The sequence below is a fragment of the Sinocyclocheilus rhinocerous genome, unplaced genomic scaffold, assembly GCF_001515625.1.
Source record: "Sinocyclocheilus rhinocerous isolate Xijiao unplaced genomic scaffold, SAMN03320098_v1.1 scaffold792, whole genome shotgun sequence".
NCBI classification, from domain to species: domain Eukaryota; kingdom Metazoa; phylum Chordata; class Actinopteri; order Cypriniformes; family Cyprinidae; genus Sinocyclocheilus; species Sinocyclocheilus rhinocerous.
Genome location: NW_015626872.1, coordinates 742,374 through 751,897, shown reverse-complemented (window position 1 = coordinate 751,897; position 9,524 = coordinate 742,374). Strand labels below are relative to the sequence as shown.

Here is a 9,524-nt window from a genome sequence, read left to right as displayed (position 1 = left end):
ACATTTTGCATAAAGAAAAATGGTATATCAAATCATTCTGTTATAACAGTTGAGAATCATCTTTATACAAAGTTTGGTATAAAAAATCCTGAAACCTAAAAATGTATTGGTGATTTAAAAAAAAAAAAAAAAACGTTTTTTTCCTATGCATGTTCATTCATATCTTTTTATTTATTTATTTTAAAAAAAAAAAAAATTTAATTGAGTCCCGGTGTCCTCTACCATAGCATAACATTTCAATGAAACATAATTAAAAATAAAATAAAATACAATTTTTCTAATGCTCTAAACAATGTAACGACATGAAAATATACTAAATCTTTCCTACAAATTTTTTATGGGTCTTAAGAGGAGATTATAACATAATCACAATGATAATATCTTAACTGTACATTATTATCATAATAACATAATATAATATAATAAATATAATATAATGAAGAGTACATAATATGAAATAGTCAAAGTTGATAATATCTTACCTTTATTATTATTATTATTATGTCTTGTCTGTAATGTAATGACATACGATAAAATGAATTATTATATATTTCATTTTATTATATATTTTTAAAGGTATGACGTTATAATAATTTAATCAGAGGTGGACAAAGTTCACAACTCCATTACTTGAGTGAAAGTACAGATACTGCTGGTCAAATATTACTCCATTACAAGTGAAAGTTCTAAAGACAGATATTTACTTAAGTAAAAATACAGAAGTACTTGCATTTAAAAGTACTTAAGTACCAAAAGTTTTATTATCGTTGTATGTAATACTTGCAATACCTTATGCCTCTGAAGCAACTTACTGTATATATACACTACAATAAATTACACCTACTGAATACACTGACTACCCTGTCGTCACTTGGGAGTAAAGAGTTATGTTAAAATGTTAAAAACTGAAATTAAATGTTAGAAATGAAACGAGTTGGAAAAAAAAGGTTTAATTTAACACCCCTACCCACCCCCACAAAAGCAGCATGGTAGTGATCTCACACAGCTCTAGCAGTGTGCACACATCTACGTGTAGCCATTCATCCACATTTGAACCGAGTGGACAGTGAAATTGCTGTAAATACCGACTGATAAGAAAAAAATTAAACCTGCTTTAAAACCCAGCAACACAACTGTAGCTGTATAACTTTACAAAAGCAACACACTGCTTTAACAAAAAAGCAAAACAGCAAGATTTATTTGACATCATCACATTCGCGGGACTTTGATGTCATACACAGAACGGTCAGTGCAGTGCTACTAAGTCAAACACCTACTGTGTGCACAACAGTTGTTCTGTGGATTTATAGGTAATATTTCCATTTACACAATTTTGCAAAATCTATACAATATTGTGTCTAATATATACCACAATATTAACTCCTTATTATTGAATTGTTGTAAAGAAATATCACATTTGCAACTAGTTAGTGTTCAAAAATGTTGGAAAATCACATTTTAGAGAGGAAAAAAATCACCCATTGACTTTCAAAGCTGCTAGTAACGACTTTCTACTTTGAGGACCTTGATAGAAATGTAATGTAGTGACAAGTACGGTCTTTCAAATGTAGTGAAGTTAAAGTCACAAGTTTCCAGAAAAATAATACTCAAGTAAAGTACAGATTCTCAAAAAGTGTACTTAAGTACAATACTCAAGTAAATGTACTTCATTACTGTCAACCTTTGAATTTAATGTATATAATATTAACAACAACATTAACAATAGGTAAGATTAAGGTAAGATATCAGTTTGATTAATCATATTATACACTCTTGATAATGTTATATGAAAAATATAATATAATATAAATAGTCACAATGATAATATCTGAACTCTATATTATCATTATTATTAGTAGTAGTAATAATATGATAAAAATTATCATAATAATAATAATATATTACAATAATAATAATAATATATACAGGTAAGATATTACTTACCTAAGTTTGACTATTCATATTATAGACTTAATAATATAATATAATATAATAGTCACAATGATAATATCTTTATATTAATATAATTAATTCATTTTTGTAATTAATTATTATTAGTAGAAGCAATTGTTGTTGTAGTAGTAGTAGTATGTCTCCTTTAATGCAATATAATATGAAAAATATTATAATACAGTATACAGATATTATAATAATAATAGCATAAATGTAAGATATTGGTTGTATAGTGCAACTCCTCCTCCATACAATGGACTTGCATAGTCAATGCTACACTGAAATATATAAATAAATAAGTAGAGCAGGATTTAAGCAGATTGAATTTCGACGCATATGTCGCCATAAACCCTTAAATTGTGAAACTGTCAAAAATAGCCTGGATGACATTCAAGAGTACTGCTAACCAATACTGTGAGGCTTATATGGGATTTTGAGCCGGATGTTTTTGTATGTATCTGAGGAACAGATAGGGCTCTGATACCACATAAATGCAAAGACATTTGCCACAAAAAACTAGGCAGAGGACAGCCTGCAGGTAGATAGACATCGACCAGTAATGCATCTCCATGAGGACAGCTGTTAGTGGCCTTTAAAGCATTGCAACAGCTAGTATAGAAGAGGGACGTTTGCTGGACCTGTTTTTGATTTTTTAATTGGTCATACAAAAACAATATGACTTGAATGTGAATATAACAGGACAGAATCACAAAGAGTGTGCTGACCTTTGAAGGGTAGAGCCTGACAAAAGATGATCACTCAAAAATCAGCATCATATTCAGAGACAACGACATCAAGCACATGCTGATCATGTACAACTAGTGTGGCCATTCATCTGGTTTTAGGTCAGACAGTGCGGTTTTGAAATGCCATGTTTGCCTACATGCGCAGGCTTTTGTCCTCCTTTTAAGATTGCCATTTTATACTTTATGCAATGCTATGTAATAAATAAATACATTTGCTAATGTTATGTTCCAGTCATTATGTAGTGATGTACAATTTAGGCACAATATTGTCAATATGGACTGTTTTGATCTATTGCTATGCTCCACAGTCATTGCATCCCCGATCAACACAGTGGTGTTCTGTTCTTGAATGATCCACCATGTTTGAACAAATCAATTGAGTCAATGATTCAATAAGCCATTCATAAAAACAGTTCCTAAATTTGAAACTGCAAACTAATATGCTACTATTACTATACTATTTTATTATATACTACTACCTTTGGCATCTTTTTATGGCAGAAATAGTAATAGTATGCTAGTACATGGTTCCAACATCAGCAAGTCATGCCGTTCATTTCTGAATAATTTTTAAATTAGTAAATCAGTGATCCACTTGTTAAGACAGTGATTTGTCGCCACCTACTTGTGGTTTTAGTTTCATATTTAAAGTATAATTTCATAGCTCTCTATTCAGTATATTTTATATTTAACGCATTAATCTCCTAACATTATGTATCCAATTGTAAATGCAGTGTAAATGCATTCATTGCATCTCTGAGCTGCATTAAACAGAGTAAATTCATCTAAATGCCACTTCTGCAGCGCAAAGACGGCTTTTATCAATATCGACTTCATTTAATTGGTAATTGGATTTCATATAATTGGAACTGACAAAATAGATGACACATCTTTTTACTATGGTTAAAACATTGTCCTTATAAAGGTAAAAATGCCCCTGAAAATCAACATATCATCCGTTTTTTGGTGTTATAGAAATGCCACCCTACATGCAACACGTTACCTGACAGGACTGTGAATATGGCAGCGAAGGCATTCAGTTTCAGTCCATCGATGACGTTTCCAAAATGGCAGACCTCGATGGACATGAGGATTCCTCCGGTGGCCAGCAGTAAGATGTAGAGACACTCGGTTACGATGCAGAGCCACAAAACACCTGTGAGGATATGAGAGAGAGAAGCGATGTGTATCGAGGGAATTTCTGACAGGCCCTGAGGAAATTATGGATGGAGGAGTCCAGTTCTATCAAGTTGAGGAGAGAAAGCAGATGGAGCTGCTGATTAAGATGATGTGGAGCCACAGACACTCACGGAGAACGACAAACTGAACCGCTGGGGCTCATTTAGATGGGCCTCCCATCGGGGAGCGGCTGAAATATTTATATACCAGAAACTTGACACTAGATTTAAAAGGAGATTTCAACTCTGAAAGCATGCGGATGCATCTACATATTTCATAGAGTTCGGCGGAAATCTTCATGCTGTCACATGCACTTTAGGTGGGAGGATGATGACAATATTCACACAAATGCCAAAGTGTGGAAGATATAGTCTAGTTTCAGACACAGTATAAATGAAAACAAGGATGTGAGAGACAAAAGTTCAGTCCAATTTACTAAAAAATAATGAAGTACTTCAGAAAGATTTTGTAATGTTTTTAAAAGAAGACACATTTGCATTTATTTGATCAAAAAATTGTGAAATGTTATTACATTTTAAAATAGTGGTTTTCTATGTGAATATATGTTAAAATGTAATTTATTCCTGTGATCAAAGCTGAATTTTCAGCATCATTACTCCAGTCTTCAGTGTCACATGCTCTTCAGAAATCATGCTAATATGCTGATTTGCTGCTCAAGAAACATTTCTGATTATTATCAATGTTGTAAACAGTTGTGCTGCTTCATATTTTTTGTGGAAACCATGATACATTTTATTTTTCAGAATTCTTTGATAAACATAAGTTCAAAAGAAAAGCATTTATTTGAAATAACACTGTTACCTGATCAGTTTAATGTGTAATATTACTGTATATAATAAAATTTGTACTAACATTTTCTATATCTATCTATATATACAGTGGGTACGGAAAGTATTCAGACCCCCTTAAATTTTTCACTCTTTGTTATATTGCAGCCATTTGCTAAAATCATTTAAGTTAATTTTTTTTCCTCATTAATGTACACACAGCACCCCATATTGACAGAAAAACACAGAATTGTTGACATTTTTGCAGATTTATCAAAAAAGAAAAACTGAAATATCACATGGTCACAGTATTCAGACCCTTTGCTCAGTATTTAGTAGAAGCACCCTTTTGATCCAATACAGCCATGAGTCTTTTTGGGAAAGACGCAACAAGTTTTTCACACCTGGATTTGGCGATCCTCTGCCATTCCTCCTTGCAGATCCTCTCCAGTTCTGTCAGGTTGAATGGTAAACGTTGGTGGACAGCCATTTTTAGGTCTCTCCAGAGATGCTCAATTGGGTTTAAGTCAGGGCTCTGGCTGGGCCATTCAAGAACAGTCACAGAGTTGTTGTGAAGCCACTCCTTCGTTATTTTAGCTGTGTGCTTAGGGTCATTGTCTTGTTGGAAGGTAAACCTTCGCCCCAGTCTGAGGTCCTGAGCACTCTGGAGAAGGTTTTCATCCAGGATATCCCTGTACTTGGCCGCATTCATCTTTCCCTCAATTGCAACCAGTCGTCCTGTCCCTGCAGCTGAAAAACACCCCCACAGCATGATGATGCCACCACCATGCTTCACTGTTGGGACTGTATTGGACAGGTGATGAGCAGTGCCTGGTTTTCTCCACACATACCGCTTAATATTTTGAAGAATGTTGGTAACCAAACAGTTTATGGTTTACAGTAGCCACAGTATGCAAAAATACAATGGCTACCATCAACTGTTTGGTTACCTACACTCTTCAAAATATATTTTTCTGTGCTCAAACACTCATACAGGTTTGGAACAACTTGATGTAAGGAAATGATGACAATTTAAATTTTTTGGCCAAATGAAGCCTTTAAGTTTTCTGTAACATTATGTTCACATATGCAAACGTTGCATTATCTAATTAAATATGCACTCATTTGCATATATTTCCAGAATAATAAACTGAACATTGCATAAAGCCTGGTCCAATTTTTTTTTTACATATTAGAGTTAAAGGCTTTTACTGAGGGGATCTCTCTTTTAATCGCTCCATAAATCACAAAATACCGCCAGAAAAAAACCACCATATTTAGAGGTTACAGTGGGTACGGAAAGTATTCAGACCCCCTTAAATTTTTCACTCTTTGTTATTATTGCAGCCATTTGTTAAAATCATTTAAGTTAATTTTTTTTCCTCATTAATGTACACATAGCACCCCATATTGACAGAAAAACACAGAATTGTTGACATTTTTGCAGATTTATTAAAAAAGAAAAACTGAAATATCACATGGTCTTAAGTATTCAGACCCTTTGCTGTGACACTCATATATTTAACTCAGGTGCTGTCCATTTGTTCTGATCATCCTTGAGATGGTTCTACACCTTCATTTGAGTCCAGCTGTGTTTGATTATACTGATTGGACTTGATTAGGAAAGCCACACACCTGTCTATATAAGACCTTACAGCTCACAGTGCATGTCAGAGCAAATGAGAATCATGAGGTCAAAGGAATTGCCTGAAGAGCTCAGAGACAGAATTGTGGCAAGGCACAGATCTGGTCAAGGTTACAAAAAAATTTCTGCTGCACTTAAGGTTCCTAAGAGCACGGTGGCCTCCATAATCCTTAAATGGAAGACGTTTGGGATGACCAGAACCCTTCCTAGAGCTGGCTGTCCGGCCAAACTGAGCTATCGGGGGAGAAGAGCCTTGGTGAGAGAGGTAAAGAAGAACCCAAAGATCACTGTGGCTGAGCTCCAGAGATGCAGTCGGGAGATGGGAGAAAGTTGTAGAAAGTCAACCATCACTGCAGCCCTCCACCAGTCGGGGCTTTATGGCAGAGTGGCCCGACGGAAGCCTCTCCTCAGTTCAAGACACATGAAAGCCCGCATGGAGTTTGCTAAAAAAACACCTGAAGGACTCCAAGATGGTGAGAAATAAGATTCTCTGGTCTGATGAGACCAAGATAGAACTTTTTGGCCTTAATTCTAAGCGGTATGTGTGGAGAAAACCAGGCACCTGTCCAATACAGTCCCAACAGTGAAGCATGGTGGTGGCAGCATCATGCTGTGGGGGTGTTTTTCAGCTGCAGGGACAGGACGACTGGTTGCAATCGAGGGAAAGATGAATGCGGCCAAGTACAGGGATATCCTGGGCGAAAACCTTCTCCAGAGTGCTCAGGACCTCAGACTGGAACTAAGGTTTACCTTCCAACAAGACAATGACCCTAAGCACACAGCTAAAATAACGAAGGAGTGGCTTCCCAACAACTCTGTGACTGTTCTTGAATGGCCCAGCCAGATCCCTGACTTAAACCCAATTGAGCATCTCTGGAGAGACCTAAAAATGGCTGTCCACCAACGTTTACCATCCAACCTGATAGAACTGGAGAGGATCTGCAAGGAGGAATGGCGGAGGATCCCCAAATCCAGGTGTGAATAACTTGTTGCATCTTTCCCAAAAAGACTCATGGCTGTATTAGATCAAAGGGGTGCTTCTACTAAATACTGAGCATTTTTCAGTTTTTCTTTTTTAATAAATCTGCAAAGATGTCAACAATTCTGTGTTTTTCTGTCAATATGGGGTGCTGTGTGTACATTAATGAGGAAAAAAAATTAACTTAAATGATTTTAGCAAATGGCTGCAATATAACAAAGAGTGAAAAATTTAAGGGGGTCTGAATACTTTCCGTACCCACTGTATATATATAAAAATGTACACAGTATATATATATACTGTATATACATATGGGTTTTAAAAATATATATGCACATAAAACATGAAAACATATCAAAGTGACTGGCATATAAAAGGCATAAAGTTTTAAATTCTACATAGGGACTTGGCACAAATTAATTTTTTTCCTTTATTGTGCACATTCTTATTTGTCGTTGACCCATATATGAACACATTGTGCATGTATCACCCACAGATAAACACAGACTGACCTCATCATAATGCATAAGCACAGATTACTCATCAATACAACTCTGTAGCTATAATCCACAAGAATATCATTATACCGATACATGCGTTTCATCTCCAGGGATATAAAACCTAAAGATGATTATTTCTCACTCTTGATTTAGACCTCAGCTCTGTCACGGTCAGTGCAGAATGAGCTGAATTACAGTGAGGAGTCACCCTGAGTCATCATCATCATGCTTAACTATCATTATATCTGATGGATCTTTAGTCTGGATCATGCATCTATCAATTACACTCAGAAACAACTGTGCTACAGATGCTGGCGCTGCTGCCTGCTGAGAGAATGAAATCGTATTGACATGTTCATATATCTACATGAATGAGAATGAGGCAGGTGTACGGCTGGCAGAAAGATTAAAAAAATCAAGCTTGATTAAAAGTGACTGGACCTCCAGACAGCATGTGCAAGCTAAAAGAGCGGGCATCAGGAGAATCGCTTTCATTAAGGACCTGAGCGACTTTTATTTTTATTTTTTTTTTACAATATATAAAAACAAGCCTTTTAGTAAAATATTATTAAACATTTGCATTTTTAATTTATGGAAAAGGAGCATTTCCAGAATAAATTTCAATGTTTTCTTTGTTGCAGTTATATGCATTGGAGCGCTTAATATATGTTTTATGTAGTTTTTTTTATGTTTATTGCATAAATCCTTATAAATAATAGAAATATCAAATACCGTTTTTTTCAAACAGTATATGAAAGCCCCAGGTGAGAAAAATAAATTACATTAACTAATATTAATTGGCAATGAGCAATGCAATTGTTACAGTATTTATTCATCTTTTGTTAATGTTAGTAAATAAAAAAACGATTCATTGTTAGTTCATGTCAGTTTCATTAAATATTATGAACAGATACAGCCTTTGATTTTAATAAAGTATTAGTAGATGTTTTCATTGTTAATTATTGTAAAGTGATACCAAGAAAGAAAGAAAGAAAGAAAGAATTATTCAAACAACAGCTAGTCCTAGAAGAAAAACAGCTGTTTTTTGTTGAATGAGTAATGGATATGGATATAGGTCAGTAGGTTTAGAGGTGCGTCCAATAACTAGACAGAACAACCTAATTAAATCAGACCACCTGTCAAAAAGTTTATCTTTATCACAATACATATATGATGAAAAAGAGAGGTTTTTGAGCTGCTATTCAGGCTACAGCATCCCCTGACATTAATGAATTTTAAAAAGGAAACAGGCTTGTTTGATAGTCATCATAATTTATTTAGTGATGTTAGGAAGGCAAAAACAAGGTTTACACACTTCAAAAGCTGAATATTCACACTGTGATTGGATGAAGCCAACCCAACTAACAGGGAACGCTGACTTTCACTAATATTTTGTAAGGGTTATAAGACAAAACATTTTTAAAGTAATGTTTATAGAACGTTCTTATAACATAATTCATATTTGTTACGTTCTCGTAATGTTGAGAGGAAACTTGGAATGTCCTTATGATGTTATCTGTATGTTCTCAGAACTTGTTCAGAACTATGTTCAATAACATTCTTCAGGAATAACAATGTAACATTCTAATACCATTTTCAAAACGATATAATGCAATGTTCCTCTAATGTTTGCATAACCAAGAAAAACGTTCTTTAAATGTTAAAAACGGGTGTTTTGAACATTAAAAAAAAAAAAAAAAAATCAGAAAAAAGATTTTTATAACGGTTTCAAAA

General features: G+C 34.4%; 1 protein-coding gene across 1 annotated transcript in view; it reads right to left on the bottom strand.

The window, feature by feature from the left end:
- Nucleotides 1–9,524, bottom strand: part of gsg1l2b (gsg1-like 2b) — a 19,060-nt gene that overhangs the window by 8,127 nt on the left and 1,409 nt on the right. Inside the window, exons 2-3 of the mRNA XM_016528114.1 lie at nt 8,924–8,926; nt 3,703–3,855 (exon numbers count right to left, since the gene is read on the bottom strand). Coding sequence (XP_016383600.1) covers nt 3,703–3,855; nt 8,924–8,926 — 156 coding nt within the window. The remainder of the gene's footprint in view (nt 1–3,702; nt 3,856–8,923; nt 8,927–9,524) is intronic.